At 39.3% G+C, this 23,877-nt stretch overlaps 1 protein-coding gene across 11 annotated transcripts in view; it reads left to right on the top strand.

Annotated features, from left to right (window-relative positions):
- NAV2 (neuron navigator 2) overlaps positions 1-23,877 on the top strand; it is a 783,367-nt gene that overhangs the window by 502,092 nt on the left and 257,398 nt on the right. For all 11 annotated transcript variants that reach the window (XM_042439006.1, XM_042438987.1, XM_042438971.1 and 8 more), the window contains one exon: positions 19,041-19,158. In XM_042439006.1, the coding sequence (XP_042294940.1) occupies positions 19,041-19,158 (118 nt within the window). The remainder of the gene's footprint in view (positions 1-19,040; positions 19,159-23,877) is intronic.

Genomic DNA, 23,877 nt, shown 5'->3' with positions numbered 1-23,877 from the left:
AATATTCAACGTGTGAAGTTTCAGAATATTTTTGTTTTATCAAGACACAATAGTTACACACACAAAAAAAGTGAAGATGCAACAATGGACATTAATAGGTGAAAGATTTATATGACTCTTACCTGTTTATTTGTATGCCAGGTTTCCAAAATGTCTTACATCAACATCAGAAAGATTTGCATATAACATTTCCAGAATGCAGTAGCAATTGAAAGTCATTAACTAGTCACACAAATAAGGTAAACATTTTACAGTAATAAATATGGGATGAAAGTGCATGGAAATTCACACTAAGTCTTAACAAAAGGGGGAAAATATCAGAAAGAGAGAAAATCCTGTTAATATCAAGAATGGTACATTCATGTATACATTCAAGAACCAAGTCTGGCAGAATGTGCAGCTAGGTCATATGAAGCTATGTCATAGTATCTGTTTTCTAGAGCAGATATTATTCTAATCCACTTATCAGTTCTTGACTAGTAAGCCCTTTCAGCACAGTCTAAGTATGGTTGTTAAGTGCCCAATCTTCTCATAGTTCATTCTACAGAATTGAGATCTAAATCCTCTAAAGTTAAGGTTGCCATACGTCAGGACTGCCAAACCGGGACAAATGTAGGACAACATTTTCAAATGTAGGACACGTTTTTAATGGAGGACACCCCGCGCCCCTTCCCAGCCTCTAAGGAGACTGAGGTCTTCTTAGAAGCCAAGAAGGGGCGCGGGGCATACTCCATTTAATAAGAAAAAGTATCCTACCAAAAAAAAGTATCCCTCCTTCCTGGCCTCTGAGGAGACCGAGGCCTCCTTAGAAGCCAGGAAGGAGAGCGGGGACCGGCTGGCCTCCTCCCTCTTCCCTGGCCTTCCTGGCTTCTAAGGAGGCTTGAGCCGCCTTAAGGCCAGGGAAGAGGGAGGAGGCCGGCCGGGCTTGAGCCTCCTTAAAGCCAGGAAGGAGAGCGGGGGCCAGCCGCGATCGCCGCGATCCCAGCTGACCTCCTCCCTCTTCCCTGGCCTTTAAGGAGGCTCAGCCTCCTTAGAAGCCAGGAAGGAGAGCGGGGGCCGGCCGCGATCGCCGTGATCCCGGCCAGCCTCCTCCCTCTTCCCTGGCCTTTAAGGAGTCCCAGGCCTCCTTAAAGGCCAGGAAGGTGCGCGGGGGCCCACCACGATTGCTGCCCCTGGCCCCTGCTGACGCCCGGGTGGCGCGTGCAGAGGAGCCCGTCCCCTTTGGCCAGCAGGCCAATGGCTGGCTGGCAACAAAGCAGGGGACAAGCTCCTGCTTCAGAGGCCTGCGTGCGGGCGGTGCAGTGGCGGTGGCAGCGGTGCTGCCGCCGCCGAGGAGGAGGAAGACAGAGCCGGAGGAGGAGGTGGGTTGGCGCTGCCCACCACTCCAGAAGAGGAGAAGGAGGTGGGTTGGCACCATGGCCAGCTGCATTAGTGGCAGTGGCAATGGCCGCAGGAGCGGGCCCCAAACCAGGACCAATGCATGGCTGGGGGCCAAACCGGACTGTGACCGGAAGGGGCCCCCAAAAGCGTGATTTTCACGGCAGCCATCGGGATATGGCATCCCTATCTAAAGTGCCATATAAATGTTCAGCGTCATGGTCTTCTGTACTGTGACCTTTTCCAGTATTTCTTCTGGGAAAATTATCGTTCCTTCTGTTTTCAAATGACAGTTGTCATTATAGGCTGAGACATAGAAGAAAATTAAGCAACATGTGTTTTAATTATTTAATGTTGCTACTAATACATGTTGCTGAATTTTCTTCTATGACTCAGCTTATAATGGCAACTTTCATTTAAATGAACAAATAAGTAAGAACAATTTGAAAGCCTTGCTCCTTCTTTTGTTGAGGATGTGGGTGTATGGATGTGTTTCTGCTTCATACTTAATGGCCTTCTAAATCTTTTCATGACTGTACTACCAATTTTTAGCAACTTCGGTACATACTCATATATATGTACAGTGGACCCTTGTTATATGCTGGGGTTTGGTTCCAAGATCCCCTGTGGATAACAAAATCAGTGTATGCTCAAGTCCCATTAAATATAATTACATAGCAAAATGGTGTCCCTAATAAAAAATGAAAAATCAAGGTTTGATATTTGAAATCAATACTTTTTTTGAACATTTTCAAACTGTGGATGCTTGAATCTGTGTATTAAAAATCCGTGTATAAGAAGGGCCAACTGTATAGAAATTTTAGTCAAAGGAAATTCACCCCCAAAACCTGGGTTGACTTATTCACAGATCAGTGTAAGTACTCTTCTCTGAGTATAGTGGCAAAAGATGAAAGCTTAGTCCATTCCAGGAACACAGAAAAGAACCACTCCCTCTGTACACTCTCACCACCCTTTGTTACATACCCTTAGGTTGTTATTGTTGTTGTTGTTGTTATGTGGCTTCAAGTTGTTCCTGACTTAGAGGCTAACCCATCATGGGGTTTTTCTGGCAAGATTTGTTCAGAGGAGGTTTGCCATTGCCTTCCCCTTGAGGCTGAGGGAATGCGACTTGCCTAAGCTCAACCAATGGATTTCCATGCCCAAGCTAGGATTTGTATTCTGGTCTCCAGAGTCGTAGTCCACTAATCAAACCATTAAACCATACTGGTTACCTAGGTTTTATCCCCAATTTACCCATGAGTAATAACAAAATCCATAATTTTGACCCCCAAACCTGACCTTGACTTATACTTGGGGTCAGTTTATAGGCAAGTATACACAGTAGTTACCTTTTTGAAACAGCAGCAGTTTGTTTTGTAACTGCAATATGTATTTAATGTTCCTACTAGTTTATGTCCCAAGAACCTCTAAATAAGGGGGTGAGCAACCTGGCTGACAGCAGGGTCACAATAAACAATTAATTTAAAAAGGTATCTGTCATTAGAAAATTCGGTTTGGTTTACATCTGTGAAACAGATGGTGCAAACAACACGATTTGATTAAATCTGTTGTATGTGTTAGAAATTCATTCAGTGCTTCATTATTTTAAAACTGTGTGATGCACTTAGTGAAATCTAACTAAAAAGATTTATAGGAAGAAGATAGTTCTTTGATGTAAAATTAGGAAACTCCCAGATCACATGAAATTGTACATCTGGTGACTGGAAAGAGTATTACATATGACAATGCACTAGTATAAATGCTGCCACATATTGATTTATTATCATTGCCTCCCCCCCACCCATGGATTAGTTTATTTTAATCTAATCTGCCATTATGAAACACTTTACTGGTACCTCCTTTTCAGTGGACATTTCTGAACTAGATTTACAAATATAACCAGGGCCTTTTTTCTGTTTAGGCACAAGTACACATGTGTTATGGATGCATATATGACTTTTCAAGTAGACAGATGTATGGAATATGGTAAATAAAGTTCTTTGTACAGTATTGTATGTTGGCCAAATAGGGCCTCAGGCTCATTCTGAAAGTGCATTATAATAGTAATTGTATTATATTTTAGGGGAGAAAAACTTAGTCCAACCTTCTCTAACCTACGTCTTCTAGACATTTGGGATTGCAACTCTAATTATCCATAACTAACATGAATTATAATGTGTGATCAGGAGTGTGAATGTCCAACACATCCTAAAGGCAGCAGGCTGAAACCTATCTGTGCTGAAAGCTCAGATATCCATCCAGTGAATATCTGGGCTCTAGAATTTTAGTTCTAGGCTCTAAAATTTAAGGGTTCATTGAATTTAGCAGACTACAAAGTCTTCACCAGGTCCTTCTTTTCTTCTAGATTGCTGATTTGGACCCATGAAAGTATTAAAACATTTTTGCTCAGGTCCCACAGTATGTGATAAATAGCATTAACTGTTACACCTTGTTACATTCTCTGAGACTTCCCTTTAATTCTAAAAAACATATCCAGCATCATGTTGGTACTGCAAGCAGAACAACATTCTCTTTAATGGAGCATTATCTAATGAGTTTAATTCTTACAACTTGCTTTTAATGTTTGTCTCAAAAGTCTAGTTTAGATGTGCCAGACCACACCTTGAAAAATAAAGGGATTCTGAGATTTTTGGTCCAAAAATTAGGATTTCTGAGCTTTAGCTATGACTGAATTATGCCTCTTGTTTTTAAGAGATAGTGTTGTGGTTTCTAAATGATTGGGAATGCAGCATCTGTTGCTGAATAAGGATTCCATTGATCAATAAAATAATTTATGTGTGGAATTAAAGATATAATAAAACACATACATCGAGAAAAGACTTCATATTTCTCATGTTACAGATCTTCATGGTTCTGAGCCTTTTCCATGAGTGACTGTATGTGCAATGAAATTTATCCCAGGTTGAATGGCTGAGGAGACCATTGGTAGATCAGAAAATCAATTAAATTACAATACCAGATGCATGTCATATTCTGCCTAAGAATGTGAAATCTCTAGTTCATATGGATTCCAACTATAAGAAAAGAGATTCCACCTAAACGTTAGGAAGAATTTCCTGATGGTAAGAGCTGTTTGGCATTGCTGATCATAAAAACTGTTCAAAATGTAATGGGGTATCTTCTTTGGATGGTTTTAAGCAGAAGCTGATGGCCATCTATCAGGAGGGTCTGGACTGTGTGCTCTTGCACTGCAGATGCTTGGACTGGAAAGCCCTTGTGGTCTCTTCCAACTCTATGATTCTGTGATTCTATACACACTTTATTTATTTATTTATTTAGCACTGTATATTTGCACATGTGACTGAATACCAGTTGCCAGAGAAACATGACAGCAAAGCCATTGCCTTGAAGTTTCAAGAAGCAAAGGAAGGTGTAGTATGAAAACTATCAGTACTTCTGAGGTGGTACAAGGAACACACTGCACTGGAGAGAAAGATCGTGGAAACACTAATGTGGCTGCGTAAAGCTTCAATGTAATTTCATCTGTTTATGGCAGGTAAACAAGGTAGATGCTTGAACTGAGAGTGTGGGCACACAATGGCATGACTACCAAAGCGTCATAGCTATGAATTTCATATTGAGTGCTTATGGTGGATATGGAGCTGATAGCTAGCATAATGGTCTTATTTATTTTTGTTGTTATGTGCCTTTAAATCATTACCAGTTCCAACACCAGCAGTACTTTTTCTTCAAGGCATCTCAATCAAATAGAAATTTGTCATACACAGTCCTTGTACAGTTGTTTTTTATCATGTAAAACTATAGAAAGACGCTGCTTTCCTCTTCTAAATTAAACTTACTTGTACTTCAAATTTAAATGATGTCCAGGCAGTAACAGTCTCTCCTCTCTACTGGCCAAACTAAAGGATGGAAGCCTGACAGTTTGACTGTTCATTTTATGAAAGAATACTTTTGCCAATGGAATGCTTTACAGCTGTTTTATCTGTTTCATGAAAAGAAAATAATTTCAGCTGTCATGTAAGTTTGAATTAATTGTCCCTTTAGAAATGTTCTACAGGATTTCCTGCAAGCCCCTAAACAAGTGAGGAAAAAATTATAAAAATATTATGCATTTTGTAGAGGACAGAGTGTACGCTAGCTATCTGAAGTGGCTCCTTTTCTTAAGTGAGAAGTACCATCACTCCTCTGTTACTGGGAAATTATTGGTTGTAAGCAAGAAAGTTCTATTATTCTGCTGATAGTTTCAAGTGTGCAGGAGGGTAGAACACAGTATGGTGCACATTTTGGAAAGGGCAAAAAACTAATTATAGATGTAAAATGCCTAAAAATCTAGAGCTAGTCCAACAATGCAGCCTACTGTATTGGACCAAAATTAATTCACTGCTACATGAGTTCCTGTCCCTGCCCTAAAGTTACACTGGAGCAAAACAGATTGGCATAATACACCGGCTTGGGAGCGACATGGGAGCATGGCATTTAGATGACACATGTCCCGATGCTGCCCCCAAGCTGGCATCATGCCACCCACCCAACTAGATGGTGGGCAGCATTATTATTATTATTATTATTTCTATTTCCCGCCTCTCCTAATGGATCAAAGCAGGATTACAAGCATAAAACCACAATAACAAGCATAAAACCACAATAACATCTGGATTACAATAAATATCATCACTTAAAAACACAGTTCAGAAAAATAAAAACATAATCTAACATGCAGTATTACAGTCAAAAGTAGGGTTTTCTTAGGTTCTTCATAGAGGATCAGGTGGGTAGGCCCGCTGGAAGAGATCCGTCTTTAGTGCCTTCTTAAAAGCATCTAAGGTAGTAATAAGACGGATCTCATGCCACAGGAGCACCAAAAAGGCGCTGCCATGGTGGAAAGAGCAGTTTTTCCCACCCCCAAAAGGCATGGCATTTCGCTGCTCCTTTCTGGGCCAGAAAACCCCCAGATCAGGGCTGTGGCATGTGGTTGCCACAGCCCCGACCCGGCAATCAAAGGGGCAGTATCAAGCTGCCCCTTTAGGGCCATCTGTACTGACCCACTGTCTCAGGTATGATTCGAAAAGTCAGCAAAACCCACCAGTCTCAATGTCTGGGCTTGGAAATGCTCATCTCTTTTCTTCATGTGAGCAAAGAGGAAGCTATATGGGGGCACTGAATTATTTTCAGGCTTGGATTCAAATGAGCTTGAGAAGCATTCCTAGCTTAACAGCCCATCTTGTTCCCAATCAGAGCTTGGAAAATTTGCAACTCCCAGTGACCATGGTGGCTGGAGGATTCTGCAAATTCAATTTCCAAATTCTGCTACCAGTGCCTGATTCCTCAAAGATAGTTTGGGCATGAAGCCAGATCAGGGTGGATTTTAGTAGATATTTTTTTCCTCCTGCAATTATTGACACATCACTGCAGTTATTTTTCTCCTACAGTTATTGGCACATCAGTTCTGATAAAATAGCTTATCTTATTTTTCCAGCCAGTCCAACAGTGAGTCTCAAAACTGTCCATTTTTCATTACAACAGTTCCCAAGGCCTTGACGTTGGAAAGCCTGATCTCATAAGCCAGTGAGTGAACTACATTGGAAAATGAAACTGAACCAATTTCTCAAGCTTTCACTGTTTGCTTAGTAAGATTTTATGATCTATAGATAGTTGATTTACCTTAGAACGTTTTGGCATGTAAATTTGAAAGACCTGGGTTTCAACCTACTGTCTAAACAGGTAAAGAGAGATAGGAAGAAATGTGTCAGGTAGTTTCACTGGACTACTGTATATTGAAGTGAAGCATACCAATTAAACACCAAAACAGTACTTTGGTTATAATTCTTTTCCTCCCCCACTTTTCCAAACATGAATCGCTCAAAGAGCAAAGGCACTATGAGGGAGTTAGATCAGGGGTAGGCAATCTTTTTGAGCCGGGGGCCGGGTTGCTGTCCCTCAGACAACTGGGGGGCCGAAGCCAATAAATAAATAAATAAATAAATAAATAATTTTTAAAAAAATTAAATATATAAATAAACCAGGACAAATGTAGGACAAAATTTTCAAATGGAAGACACTTTTTTTAAAAAAATGGAGGACACGTGAAAAAAATTGCTGATTTTTTAAAAAATGTTAATATAAATGCATGTTTCTGAGGCTTCTATAGACAATTGCCCCCCAAAGGCCCCGTCGGCAATCGGCGGCAGGACCGGGCTGGGGCCGGTCCCAAGGCCTTGCCGGGCCGCATCCGGCCCGCGGGCCGCGGGTTGCCTACCCCTGAGTTAGATTATGCACCAGGCAGTGATTGCTGAGGCAGAAAAGAGGTGTCCTGACCAAAGGAAATTTCCTGTCTCAAAAAGGGCATTATTATTATTATTATTAACCTTTATTTATGAAGCGCTGTAAATTTACATAGCGCTGTACATACAATCTTTTTAGTTAGACGGTTCCCTGCCCTCGGGCTTACAATCTAAAAAGACATGACACAGAAGGAGAAGATCGTGGTGGAGGGAAAGGGTAAGAGGTCCAGCAGTTCTTCTCTACCTCCAAGGCCTGGACCAAGGCAGATGGACTGGAGGGAGGGCTTGGCTTCATAATGGATGGTTAATCTTCTTCCAGGGAAAATACATACTCTCAAGTAGGATAATACATATACAGTACATAGCAATACAGGAAATGGTTTGATAAACAGACAACAAAAGAACATCAAATATCAAGCGACAATTATGCAATGCCTCGGAAGGCTACTCTGAACAGGATGGTTTTCAACTCCGTTTTGAAGCTGGTTAAAGAAGTGATGGCTCTTGCTTGTGGGGGAAGAAGGTTCCAGGAGTGGGGGGCAGCAAGTGAAAAGGGGCGAATCCGGGATGGGGCAGAGGAAATCCTGGGCTGAGACAGCAGACCTTGACTACCAGAACGGAGGGCCCTAGTAGTAAAATGACTTTTTCTGCCCACACTGAGAAGGGAAGAGAAAGAAAATAGTACAGTACAGAAAGGTCAATGAAAGTAGGTGGGAAGGTAGCAATAACTAATATCCTATTACAATAGCAAATGCTGGGCATTTTGAACCGCAGACATCAATGAGAAACATTTGATATTAGTATAAACATAAGTTAGAAGTGTATGGCGCTTTGGTGGACTTTAAAGTGTAATTTCTATTCTCAATGTTTTGTAATGTTCAGACTAAAACAAAATTGCAGAATGCACATGCACAATGTAAAACCTGTTTTATTATACTGTACACTGTCACACACACAAACACACACACACACACACAAATCCTTGGAAGTCGCTGGGATGTGGTTCCAAGATCCCCACCACCCCGGATAATGCAGCAAGACATTCCAGTGTAAGAAAATCTGATCAGGGTGCATGCATGACCTCCACTAAAATTAACCACTGTGGCTTCACATGCCAGCATATATTCCAGCCTCCACTGTACATTCCCTGACAAAGAAGAGCAGGCTGCTTTATAAAAGTCAAGTCTACCTTCATTTTGAATATTATGCCAATAAATATGAATTTCCAGGCTGTAGCTTGTGAGCGAAGTAATTTTTCCAGTGATCACTATAAAAGAGTAAGCAAACTATGTGATTTCTTATCAATTACTGTAATGCCATGGAAAAGGCTGATTATCTTTCATAGATTTTGGAAGCCACCTTTCCATTTTGAATGAGACTTTTTTAAGATAACTCTTTTGCATGTTTAAGGAATAATGGACTACATCTGAATTCAAGTATGCAACTTGTACTGTAAATCAATTCTGCATGAGAAGGGCTGGTTAAGCAGAAGGAAAATGTTGTTTGGTTGAATGTTTTGGTGCTACCCAAGGCAAATGTTTTAATTGCCCCTATTGACTATAGACATTCCATAATTTTTGGAATTTCTCCCATGAGGATCACTGTTTCTGACTCCATATTTTGCATCTGTCTGTTTATGTGTTTTTAATATGGGCACATACTATACATATCTGAAATTCATGTCTTTACCATTCATATCTGAAGTGGTGTATTGTATGCATACTGTTATAGCTGTGTACTTACTCTTCAGGAATTAGAACTGGCATCTTGTGTGAGTAAATTTCCTGATAAGCAGCATGAAATTTGAAAATATTAACTTCTTATAAGGTCAAAAAAGGGACTATGTATTTGAAAGTCAATAAGATTTTAAAAATAAAATAAAAGGAAAATTGCTTGATCAGTAGTCTGTACTCCTACTTCAGAAGAGAAGAAAAGGGTAGAGTTGCAGAGCACAGTAAATTCATATAGAATATAGCAGGCTCAAATATCTAGAGTTGGTGACTATATGGTCTCAGATAACAGTCTTTGGTGAAATGTACATTACAGTGTTTTTGATTTGTGAGGAATAAGTTATTTTTAGGTATCCTTTGTGGCAAGAAAGTTTGTACAGTTATCTGAAATTGTTGGGAATAATTATTGATCTCATAAAGGAACATCTGCATGGAGGTTTGCAATTAGTTCAAGTTGCATCTTATGCTTTTATAGGCTATATGTGCTAGAATCCTTTTGGTTAAGCACCTAGGTATCTCATGCTGGCTTCTGAGGGCTATATGTGCAGTCCTGCTCTAATGCAACCAATGAAATGTTATAAAAAACTGAAATAATATCATTGCTGAAATGGAAAAATGTGAATCATTAATAGTTTATGCATTTGAAGTGCAACAATATTTTCACATGTTTCATTACAAACCTATTGCTTAAATAAGTTTAACTTAAAATGTGAAAACCAATCCAATAATTATAGTGTGGAAATAGCGGGTTTCTGTTTTACACTTTGCCCCTATTTTTTGCTTTGTTGGATTGTGACAAATGCTAAATGTGAATGTTCCTGTGAGGATCACCTTAGCACATGCTAATTCTAAGTTTAAGTACAGTGTGAATAAAAAAAAAGTCCCCTGCGGTTTTAGTTAGCACTCTTGAGAGCCATGGCAATTTAAGACATGCTTTTTAGTGGGGCTTTTTGCTATGAGTAACACAGCACACTCTGGTCAGTTCTAATTATGGTGTTAGCTGTAAAAAATGTAGTGTACAGCTGTTACTGTGATGTCTCTTTGAGTCACAGTCATGAGACTGATTCATAGTGCATCTCTTCAAAAGAAATGCTCCAAGAGGTAGCAGGGAAAAAATGGCTTGAATCCAACTTAGTTCCAAATAGAGTAAACTCACTGATCAGTAGGACCTATATAAGTATTGACTTAGCAAATTCAAAACAAAGTTGGGGCTTGTCTGCATGGGCTTAAAGAAATGACCCTGCTCCATTTTGAAATGTACTTATTCAGAGAATGCACATGGCCAAAACAGGATGAAAACAGATCCAAGCCACACTCTAGGGTTTAACACTGGAGCATAAACATCCCAGTTTGCTCCACTCCAACCTCAAAAGAGTGAACTATCATTCCATACCGCTATGTATACTGCATAGCGGTATGGAGATGGGGAGGGCCAGAAGCAGTCAGGAATAGATACCTTTGGCTAACTGAGTGCCAGTGCCACTGCTGGCCATTTTCTAAAAATCTTTTACCTGTAAATTAATTGCACAAGCACGAGTGGTCAGCCACACCATTGACCCATTGTACATCCCATGGAGCAAAATGATGACAGACACATCAGGTTAAGAATGATACAATGGATTTAATTTAAAAAAATTAACAAACTGGCCAGTCCAATTGGTGCAGGGAAAGGTGAGAATGGGGGTATGTACAGAGAGACACCATAACTGTGCTGTGCCAATGTGTCACCAGTTGCACCCATGTGCCTAACAGGCAGTCAATTGATGATGTGATAGAATGGCCAGTTGCACAGGGCATCCAGTGAGCTGGCAGCTGGGCAGGATGAGGGAGGTGATTGGCAATTGTTGGCAGGGCTTCTATGAACACATATGCATATGTTTGCAGTAGAATGGGAAAAAATGGCACAGTGCGGCTTGTAACCATAAATGCTCTGTTTTGGCTCATATGTCCTCTCAGTTGGAGGGGTGGCAGTGTGGACTGCACATCAGTTGTTGGCCCATTGTGGGAGCCGGAGGTGCGTGTTCTTCCTGTGAATTGGGCAGTCCTGGGGATAAGCTGGCTTTTCCCTTCCATCGCCTAGAGTGGTTCTATTGTAGTTGAGACTAACTATAGGATTCAAGCCAATTTATTTTGTTAACATATGGCCACATAGCCCGAAAAACCCACAAAAAACTATAAATAATGGCTTGTTTTGCTCATTTCTTTTGCCAGCTCTTGTTTCAGGCTGGGCAGATGGAAAAACAAGCCAGGGACAAGCCATGTTTGCAGGTTTGGATAGTAGAGTAAGCCAGGGTTTAAAGAAACCTACAATATATCTTGGATTTTGATTGTTGTTTGTAATTGGTTAATAAACCATGGCTTGCAACAGAGGCAAGTTTTACATCAGAACAATCCATATTTCAACAAATCACACAATGACTTGCTGCAATGTGTGAACATGGTCAATGTGATTAAGATAGATCTACCTGTTAGGGAACACTACACATGCACTATCCTTGGTGTGCATTTGTTTCTGCACTAAATATGATATTACTTAATTAAGTTGTTATAATGTTACATTCCCAATTTAGGCTTTTCACTTTGAATTGGGAGTGAGTATCATAAACAGTTGGACTTAACCCAGCCAAAGTTAAGTGCTTCTGTCCAAGTTCAGTGAACAGAATCAAGCACCTCTTGTACTATTTACAACTGAATCAATGAGCCTCAAATGTTAAAATTTAAATTAGTGCATGCAGTTTTGCTTAACCAGAAACAGAGACAAGAAACAATGTAAATATTTTTATTCCTGGTTTCTTTTACAGCTTTTTTTAAAAAATTGACAAAAGAATAATTTTGGCCCCTGAAAATTAATTTAGAACACTCCAGATAGTGATAAACTGGGCTACAGACCCATTTGGGTATGAAAAGGGAATATATGGCATGAGGAATATATTCAAACACACTGAATTAACATGCTTGTCTTTTAAGTACAACTGCCAGCCTGCACCAATGAGTCCCCACGTTGGATCAGAGAACTAAAAAACTATGTATGGAGCACACACAGATTATGCACCTCGATAACAGGAAAAGTTCTCTTCCTTATCACTCCACTTCTGTCATAATAACTTGTATTTTACTAGTAGTTATATTATATTAATGTTAATATTTAACAGTACTAATGCTGTTGAGAGCCAGTGTGCTGTGGTTTGCATTTTGGACTATGACTCTGAAGACCAGGGATCAAATCCCCACTTGATCAGGATTCAAATCCCCACCAGGTGACCTTGGCAAGTCACACCATCTTAGCCTCAGAAAATTCTGCAATAGATTGGCCATAGGGTCACCATAAGGAAAGAACATGAAGGCACAGAACAATAACAACAATTAATGCTGTCAGATTTCTTGACACACAGGCAGTGCAGGAGACCACTGTCTTTAGCATATTGTGCATATGGTATAGTCTAGTATTCATATTAGACATTGGTCATGGTCATTTTAGTAACACTGGTTTAGGAAACTACTATTGATGTTGACAGCTATCAAACATTTATCTTCAGCTAGAATCCCAATGGGAGAAGTTAAGCCATGAATTTCCCACTGTGAAATTCATATTTCTTGAGGATTCCTCTTGCTAATAAATAAGCTAAGTGTTAATAAAGTGCCCATGAGACATCTGCACGCTTGACAGAATAGTGTTTTGTCTACTAAAAAACAACTTCATGTGCTGTATCCTGGCCATGGGCTTTCCAGCTGAGGCCTCCCTGGTTGTGGAAGTATGACAATCAAAGCTTTTGACAGCCACACTATCTTTGTGTTTTTAAACTTCCAGATCTTAGAATGTAGTTGTTCCTCCTCCTCCTCCTCCTTCTTATATGCCCTGTTCCGTTTATATTGACTTTATAAGACTATCTGTCAAAACCTTGATTGCTCCACCTTTAGTATTTCAGCAGTGAACTGAAAAATGTTGGATTACATTTGCAAAAACAATATTGACACTTCACACCCCTAATTCAAATCTAGAAAAGGATTCACATCCTGAAAATGATGTGTGTGGAACTTTCCTCTTATAAATACAGTGTTCTTCATATCTGTGTTAGAGGTAATGTAGTGACACAAACAGCAGTTCTTCATTTCCCAGGTACTGTAGAGGTATTTTAGCAACCTTTGGGGGAAAAATCTGAAAGGGATGGTCTGTGTAAGACACAACTACAGCAATCATACAGAAAGAAGCACAGGGTCCAGGTTTTATGACAGCAGAAATGAGTGCTTGAATGACAGATAGTGACACATCCCCTTTTTCATAGAATGTATGCCATAGGCAGGTTTATTTTATTTTAGCAATTTTAATTGATTGAATGTACAGCACTGTGTAAATTTACAGTGCTTTATAAATAAAGCTTAATAAGGATGATGATTATGATGATGTTACACCTTCACTCTGTAACTCACAGAATCACCCTGCCAGTAATGGGCTTACTGTTTTGTCAGTTCTGTGAATTTCAACACAAAAAGAATAACTTTCAAGAGCTCTGGATTTGTAGTCATTTAAGGTGGCTTAAGTGGTGAAGAACAACTCCTGAAGGAAGTAGCTGAGGGAAATAAGCCATAAGTGGGAACTGCCAGTGTCACTGCTAGAATTGGCATCTTTTGTAGACAAATGTCCCAGATTTAATTTCTGGCATGTTGAAAAATTCCTTGGGAGAAGTTGGGAGAAGGCTTCTTCTAGGTCTGGGCAGTGTCAATGTAAATGAACTACTATTTTGATCCATCATTTCTAAGGCAGCTTCAAGAGCTCTGCAAAGGTAAAAAATAACAGATAAATTTTAAAATAAAATATTCTGGGAAATAATTGTAGACTCTTCCCAGTTATCTTCTGTTCTTTTCATCCATCTTTTCAGCCACTTAAATCAATCATTGGCTATTTAGCTTTCAACTCATTTATCAGAGTAGGAAGAGACAGCCCTGGGAATCATACTAGGTTGGAAGCAGTTTTCTTTACCAAACAGCTGGATGGTGCTGGCTTGTTGAAACACACAGGTTTTGCCAAGCTGAGAGAAGCTTAAGATGGCAGCTGCAAAGTCTAGCAGTAAGAAGCTTTTGCCTTTACATTGTATGACTTCCATAATTAGCTTAATATATACTAGATATATAGTAAGAAGTATTACAAATGAACATTGATCTTGGTAAGTCAGTGATCATAAAACTGTGCTATAAAGACAAAACACTCATACTCTAAAAATAATTATATTAGATGCCAGTAGTCATCTGGTGAAATAGTTTTGTATTCATCCAATGGACAATATTAGTCACATTTTGAATTTTCAAAGGGGTCAAGCATTAGTTTTTCTCCTATCCCTACCAGACAGCTTTCTCTTTTGGCTTGCAAGTCAAATGCTCTGTATATTTATGTGATCATAACTTAATTATAAAAATGGTTGTGTACTGGTTTAGAAATGATATTTTTGTGTGCTAGATTTAGCCAATTAGCTACTTTCCTGTGCTATAAAAAACCTGGAATGCCCCAGAATGATTCAAAACTGCTGTGACAAGAAGACATTTGGGGTGATACTAATAATGAGTGGTGTCACTGAACTTATGAAAATCCTAGTAATGACTGGATAGAAGGACCTGCTAAACATCATTTATCCCCTGATTACATCCATTGAATGGCTTCTTATTAGGACACATTCCCCAGACTCATTTCACATGTTCTATCATCACTTTTTTGCGCCAATCACAGTTGATTTTGATGGTATTCATAATGACCACAATTTGGAATTTCCTTTATTCTTATTTTGTTTTTAAAAAGATAAGTCAAGACATCCATCAGAGGAACTGCAGTATCTTTTATTCCAGGATGCTACTGGATACATCTCAGTTTTCATGACTATGTGTGTGTGTTCATGTGTACACTTGGCCAATATAATGCACATATCTCCAATATAAATTACAGCATCACATTTTAGTTCACAACTGATTCACTGTAGTGCATTTTGACCTGAGGAGGACTGAACAGAGAGGAAGGAAGAGAACTTGAAAGAGGAAACAGAAACAGAGAAAACAGAGACTAATATAAAGCATCAAGGAACAAACAACAACTTGGCAGTAGCAGTGGTGGTAAGTGACATTGATGGTAGATCTTAGAGAGACAACATCAGTGGCACCATAGCTAACACATGTTAGTACTGCGTGAAAGGAGGCATAATTGAACTTCCTTGTGAGACCCTTTCAGCAAGAATACCCTAAGATGAGACAATCCAAAATGAAACAAAATACAGGATTATGAAACAAGCAGAAAGCTAAAGGGGAGAATCAGAGAGCAATCACAAATAGAGATATGCAAAGGGAACAAGAGAACTCAAAAAGATGGGAAGAGAAACAGAAGACACATGCAAAAATGACAACAAAAATCAAAGTTGTAATACACATATTATAATAACATTCTGTGAGGCCAACAATCTGTTAATTGCAAATACAGTTAGCCCTCCGTTTTCACTGATCATCCGTTCTAGACCCCTAACCACCCCCACAAGAACAGAGACTCACACTTATTCAAGTCCTATGGGCTTGAATGGGGCGTGCCCCCACGAGTGCGTGTAGTGTGCACACCGTATGGGCACACCCCATTGAGGATAACGGAGATTGCCCCTCCATGTATAATCAAGAATGTGGATCTCAAGACCACAAGAAAGGAGGGGTGACTGTAACTTCTTCATACAACCAATCATAAATGGAGAGAGAATTGCTAGATGTCCAAGTGGGGTTCAAGAAAGGAAGAGGTACTAGGGACCATTTTGCAAACATAATGGAGTGAACCAAAGAATTCCAGAAGAAAATGAACATGTGGTTTATAGATTATAGCAAGGCCTTTGGTGCATAGATCATGAAAAGCTATGGAATGCTCTTAAAAAAATGGGAGTGTCACTACAGAGCCAGTTAAAGGGACAGAAAGGGGAGAAGGAGGAACAGATGCATGCATATGCTTCTTTTCCCATCCTCCCATCCCTTTAGCTGGCTTCCCATAGTCAGTTAAAGGGTCAGATGGGTGAGGGACAGAAGAGAGAGTAGCTAAAGGGACAGAAGGGTGGGGGGAAGAGGCATAGATGCATGCCTGCTCCTCCTCTTCCCCCCACCCTTCTGTCCTTTTAGCTACTCTGGGAAGCCAGTTAAAGGGATGGGAGGATGGACGAAGGAACGGAGCAGGTGTGTTCCTGTTCCTCCCCCCTTCCGTGCCTTTAACTGGCTTCTAGTTGAGGATGGGTTATTTTTGGTTTTCCACATTTGTGGGGGTCTTCTGCCCCTAACCTCTGCAAATATAGAGGGCCAACTGTACATAGAAACAGAATGGTTCCCAATAAGCAAAGAGATCAGGCAAGACTGCATTTTATCACCCTATCTATTCAACATGTACACAGAAAATATAATAGAAAGAGAAGTCTTGGACACAGAAGAAGGTAGAGAAAAGATCACAACTAAGATATGCAGATGACACTACATTACTAGAAGAAAGCATCACAGACTTGGAACAATCACTAAAGAAAGTAAAAGAAACAAGTGCAAAAGCAAGTTAGACATAAAGAAAACAAAAATAATGATAATGGAGGATTTACATAAATTCAACCTAGATAACAAGGAAATCAAACTAGTCAAAAAGTTCCCATACCTAGGATCAAACATTGATCAGAATGGAGAGTGTATTCAAGAAATCAGAAAAAGATTAGGAATGGGAACAGCAGCAATGAAAGAACTAGATAAAATTCTAAAGATATACAGCTGAAGTGAACACCCATTAGAACCATCCAAGCCATTACCATGTACAGATGTGAGAGCTGGACAGTGAAGAAAGCAGCTAAGAAGAAAATTAATTCATTGGAGATGTGGTGCTAGAGAAGTGTCCTGAGGATACTGTGGATGGCCCAAAGGCAAACAATTGGATCCTAGAACAAATCAAGCCTGAACTCTACCTGGAAACAAAGATGACTACATTGAGGCTGTCATACTTCATCCACATCATGAGAAGGCACAACTCATTAGAAAAGACAATGATGCTGGGGAAGGCAGAGGGCAGTAGAAAGAGAGGCAGACCACATGCCAGATGTATAGACTTGAGCAGAGAGGTAGAGGATAGAGGGGCTTGGAGACATCTCATTCACAGTTTCGCCATGAGTCAAGGATGACTAGAAGGCGGCTAACATCAACATGTTGCCTTAGAGACTTTTATAATAGTTGAAAAACAGTTTATAATTTTTTGGGGGGAGGGGGGATAAATGAAATATGTGAATTAACATTTCACCTGCAATTATCATTAAAAGAAGGCCATTAATTCCCTCCCTCAAAAAAATCTTCATTGGTTTCCTTTGTTGTATACAGTGAGTTTGAGCCCACTGGTGATGTCACCAGATGATCCTACTTTGATAGTCTGCAGACCTTTGCTATACTTTCTCAAAATAACATGTGCACTACACGACTCTAGCACCCTCACTCCTCCTCTACCCTGTCTTCCATTTTTCCTCTGCATGCTTTCTTAACCTCGTTTGCCTGGTAAAGGTATCTGTGTTTTCAAAATCTTGCACACAGATTTTTGTGCCATTTTGGTTTGTCTAATTAAGCTATTAATTACAATATGGACTTTGGAATTTTTATTATCGTCAAAAGAGCTAAGTCTGCATTTGTATGACCCAAGGGACAGCCTCTGAAGATGACTCAGAAGCTATAGCGAATGCTAAATACAGCAGCAAGATTGCTGACAGGAATACCATAATAGATAACTTGTAGCAACCTTCAAGAAACTGCACTGGCTGAGAATTCATTTAAAGCCCTAAATGGCTTTAGCACTTCAATACTTGAAGGAATGCCTCTCCCTTTATACACCTGCCTGAGAATTGAGGCCTGCAGGATGGGTCCTGCTCTATCTCCTCTCAGTGGGGCAATATGAAATGGGAGAGGAGCTTCTTAAATCAGGTGACACCCTGATTGTGGAATCCCTTCCCTTGGAGGTCTGAGTGGTACCAACATTAGTTGTTTTTTTCTGACCATGACAAAACATGGCTTTTTATTAAAGTCTTTATTTCAAAGTGTAAAAACACATGGTTTTAAATTGTTGTAGCTTTTAAAGTGGTTTTAACTGTTCAATATGTTTTTATCTTATTTAAATTATTTATGGTTTTAACATGGATATGTCTCACATTTTTTATTGGAATCCCCACCCCAAGACCCCATGATAAAGGACATAAAATATTTTAATAAACAAAAAATACAAATTAAAATACATACATAAAAATATCCTTCAGGGCTTTCCCATTGTGGGGGAGAAGGGAAATGTTGAATTCCTTAATATAAATAAAGAAATCCAACCCAGTCTCTCTTGCAGACTGTTTAGTTCCATGTCTGATAACCCATTCAGGCTATAGCATGTTTAGAAGCTTTCTTTAGTTTCCTCCAGCTCTGATGTCAAATTTCTCTATACAAGAAAGCCCTACTATAATAAGCTGAATACTTGATCAGCACAATGCCTTGAATTTTAATGTTGCTAACTTTGTTTCAGACAGCTCAGGAAAAAGAAGGACATTCTGTTCTAGGAACTGCAAACCTTGGTGTTTCCTTTACATGAATTTAACTGAGAAAATTAGTTTAAAATACAAATTCAGTCAAGTGCCTAATATGTAAACTTCTCACCTTCTCTTCTTTACAGATTTATACAGATTGGGCCAACCATTATTTAGCAAAATCTGGCCATAAACGTTTGATAAAAGACCTGCAGCAAGATGTAACTGATGGAGTTCTGCTGGCAGAAATCATCCAGGTTGTAGGTGAGCAAGTTTGCCTTTTGTCATATTGTAATTTTATAACAATATTTTCTTTGGTGAAAAAGAAAAGAAAGCTTACATGAGGCTGTGGTAGTTTTGATATAGAGACTGTATTTATTCCATTAAAAACTGTGGTAATGATTTGCGGTAAAAGACTTCCTGGTAAATTTTCCAGATATACCAATATTATGACAATAACTAAAGAGAAAGACCCCATGATAGGTTCACTTTAGGGTTGCTATAAGTTGGAAATGACTTGAAAGGCACACAACAACATCAAACAAAGGCACAGAAGAAGATGCACTGTGCTTTCTGATAGTTTAATTGAATATTTTTGTCTTCTTTCTCACTTTGATTGAACTCATTAATGAGTTAAACTAAGCCTGCCCTACTTGGTTTTAGAAACCAATTTTAAGATGATTGGTTTTATGAATACATTGAGCTAATGAAAAAAATAAATTATCTTTCAATCAGTTTTTTTTAAAAAATGAAATAAAGGAAAGGCTCAAATGTGATATAATTTCTGGTGGCTTCCGTAAGATAGAATTGTGAGATAGAAATGTAAAGTTAAAAGGTAAGAGAAGATGGGATAAAGATCTAAGTGCAATGCCCTCATAACTTTGGATTTTTTTACAACCTTATGAATATAGAAAACATTTATATATGTTATACATTTATCAGTGCCATCTAATGCAGTGGTACTAACTCCAAATGTGTAGGATCTCATCCTGCAGTCCTATACATATTGGGAATAAGTGTCACTGAATTAAATGCATATGAGGAGACATATGAGGAGACATGCATAGGGACAGAGCTGGAAGAGCTTGTTTATAACTTGATAAAATTTAGCTACATGTAACCTGACAGTTCTGGATTGAGCATGAATTGAACAAGTCTAGTTCAGTAGGAAAGATACTGTCGTTTTTATGCCTCAGTTCCCCCATATGCATCTGTATCTATTTGTATAGATATATACTGTATATGCTCATGTATAAGTCTAGAAATTTAGGTCAAAAAATTGTCCCCAAAAACCTAAGTTGACTTATCCATGGACAAATCAAAGATGTACTTGGACTTGTGTATCAGCACTTGTTTATCAGTAATAAAAAGTCTAGCATTCATCCTTGGCTGTCTATAAACAAAATTTTGAAAGTTATCATATTAAAATATGCTGGGTACAGTTAATTGTCTCAGGAGTAATAAAAAGTCTAGCCTCTATGTAGTGCTGGCATCTTCAGCTCAAGTTAACTTCTAAGGGAAGTAAGGATGCCCTGCAACTCACTCCACAGGGGCATTTTCTCTTCTTCCACTTTTGCTAGATCAGTTTGTCAAATTAATTATCTCCTTTAGCAAGTCATCCATATGGTATTGTTACCCACATGGATGGAATGGTAATACACTGGAGACTCAAAACATCCATTAGTACAAATTAGACTGAACAAGGGAAGAACTTTGACATTTGACATTTTCTGCCAGAAGCATTAGGAGAGACCTAGTTCTTCTCTGGCAAGAGGCTTCCAAAACGGTCCATCTTGACCTCATTTTTCCTATAGTGCCTGGACAGGGATGATATAAGCTTACTAACAAGTAATTTCATTAACATCTGTAACTATTCCTTTGCTCTCACTTTCTTAACTTGTTAACAGTAATTGACACATTTCCTTACATTTTTAAAAAATCAGAATGATTGGCATTTACGCTTACAAATACATAAGAAGGCTATTGAGATATGCTTTTAAAAGATTTTTTTGACTGAGCTGACAAAATGGGATTCCTCACTACTTCCTAACAGGTCTATATTGTATATAGAGAAAAATTAGTTTGTAATGTCTCTGCCCTTATGGTCCCAATAAACTTTTCAGAAAAGATTTTTTTAAAAAGATATAGCTGTGAAATCAGTTTCTTAGAAAAATACAAAGCTCCTGATAATTACGTGTTGAGTAGCATGATAATTACAATTACAACTGGATCAGCTAGAGTGGCTTGCACCCTCAATAACTCCAATAGATGTTAATATTATACTTTTCAAGAACTTGAATTGTTCATTTGGAGGGGTATAGGAAAGCTAGTGTGGTGTAGTGGTTTCAGCATCGGACTATGACTCTGGAGACCAGGATTCAAATGCCGGCTTGGGCACGGAAACACTGAGCGGCTTTGGGCAAGTCACACGTTCTCAGCCTTAGAGGGAGGAAAAAGAGCCCTGGTGGTACAGTGATTAAATGCCAGTACTGCAACCACTCACTCACAATCCACAAGGTTGTGAGTTCAATCCCAGCCAGGGACTCAGGGTCGATTCAGCCTTGCATCCTTCTGAGGTCACTAAAATGAGGATCCAGCTTGATGGGGGCATTAGCTTACCGTGTTATACTGCTTAGAGACTGCTCAGTGCAATATGAAGTGGTATATTAATGAAGCTGCTATTGCTGTTGCTCTTTGAACAAATCTTGCAAAGAAAACATTGTGATAGGCTCACCTTAGGGGTGCCATAAGTCATAAATGACTTGAAGGCACGCACCAGCACAACAGGAAATACATCCTTATTGGCAAAAAAGATAATACTATGTCTTTGCCAAGGTATCATTTTTCACTGCTATGTAGGATTTTCAAGTTTTGGATATTTTTTCCTTTTAGTATAAATGTCCATACTCAATCCATTTGGTGGTTTCTTGAAAAGTAGACTTCCCATGCAAAGCATCCACAAGCTTAGCTGTAGTGTCATTTAGCATTAATTGCAGAATAATCTAACATTACCTACAGTCTTCTAGCTGACCCATATACATCATCAACTGGTCAGTGATATATGAGAAGAGCCCCTTGGTGATATTTTGCAGAATAACCCATAGTTATTTTTAAGGTACTGTAAGTAACCAGAATCCTTTAACTTTTAATGCTGATTTGAAAAATGATCTGCTGTTTTTGCATCCAGGTTATTGTAATGCTGTTAAAAGCATGTCTTGTGTGAATGGCTTTTCTTGAAAGAAAAGAAAAGAGAGAAAGAGACCTCGATTGGAAAAATGTTCCTGTTTTGCTGTCCTTTACATCGGGAATATCTGTATGCATCTCTAAATTGGGTGAGGTCTAGAAGAAGGAAAAGTGAGAGGGGAATAATATTCACTGCATATCAGACTTTCAGCATAATTGCAGTGAGGTGGGAAGCTGATAATGTGGCACTGCCAAAATCTCTCAAAATTGTTCACTCCTTTTTACTGCGTGCCACCATTGCCACCACTTATGTGGTGAGACTCATTCACCCAACTATTTTCTTCTGATGGCAACACAATGGGTCTTTTTATCCCATTGCTGCCACCAATATGTGATGGCTACCTCGCTAGCTGGCACCAAATTGCACAATGAGACCTTCGAACTCAGATCCCTCACTTGAGTGACTCCCACACTTTTCCTCTACCTGTGGGCCACTCTGTAGGACAACGGGACACTCACTATTTTTGTGTTCTGAGCAATAAAAGTATTATTAACCGCTGGTAGCATTTGGCTTATACAGTCATCAATTCATGGGGGATCTGTTCTGGACCACCCCACCCCCCGTGAATTGGAAAAATCACTGAAATTGGGGTACAATTGATTTCAGTGGCTGTGCAGCCCTGCACGCACACCATTTTGCACACTCCCCGCTTGCCATCTGTCAGTAATCAAGACTGCAGATCCCAAGCCTGCAAATAGGGAGGGATGACTATAGTTTTTAAAAATTACTCAAGTGACCACACGTTGAACCAAAACAAAAGAAAGCTTTATTTACAAGATAGTTGGTTACAGTATCTCTCTTCTGGTGGATTCAAAGTTGAAAAGGTGTTTATGTGTTTAAACAGTTACAGTTTCACATATCACTTTTGACTAAACTCTGAACTTTAAAACTTTGTTGCTACCTTATGCTTTTTCCAGTCACACCAATTCACTTTCAACACTTGACCTCTTTTTAGGGCAACTTGGGTACTCAAAACCCCTTCCCACTGCCCCTTTTCAGCAATATATCTCAGCCACCTTGGATGTTAAAACCTCTCAGGGTCTAATAAACTTATAACTAACTCAAATCTCTATCTCTGTCTGCTCCCTATCCAATTCCCTATCTACCTCATACACACTCCACTCTTCCTATTTATACTTGCTCTTGGGAGTAGCACTCATCTTTTCTTGGCTAAGATTCCATTGGCTGTTGCCAGACTCACTTGGACATTAGATTGGATGTTGTCAGCACTCCTTTCCTCCACAGATGACTTTCGAATTTCTTCCAGGAGTTCCACTGATGATCATCCCAGATCGTCATCCTCTGTCAAGCGTGTCACTTGCTGAAGTTATAAGGCTATAAAATACACCTTTAGTTTGGGGATAGAAAATCCCCTTTTGTGCCCATACAGTGAGATTTTCCAAACTCTTGATCACTTACCACTGTTAAGAACATTTCTGAAAAGCTCTTGCCAGTTTTTGAATTGTTGTTTCCCAAGGGGCCATTTGGAAACACCTGAAAAACAAATAGAAATCCAATTTAAAACAAAACCTTTTAACCCAATTTAAAATGCCAAATGAGTGTGGAAAGAATTGTAAACTTTTGTATCCTACATGTGTATCTAAAGTGATACCATACATTCTTGGTAAAGCTGCAGCAGTGGCTTTAGTGGGGCAGTTGAAGTGGAAACTACACTATCACAATTCTCCCAGCTGTGGTTTGTCACAAGCTTCATAAGGCAATGGAAGAGTGTCTTCTGT

The sequence above is a fragment of the Sceloporus undulatus genome, chromosome 1 (assembly GCF_019175285.1).
Source record: "Sceloporus undulatus isolate JIND9_A2432 ecotype Alabama chromosome 1, SceUnd_v1.1, whole genome shotgun sequence".
NCBI lineage: Eukaryota > Metazoa > Chordata > Lepidosauria > Squamata > Phrynosomatidae > Sceloporus > Sceloporus undulatus.
This window is presented reverse-complemented; position numbering and strand designations above follow the sequence as displayed.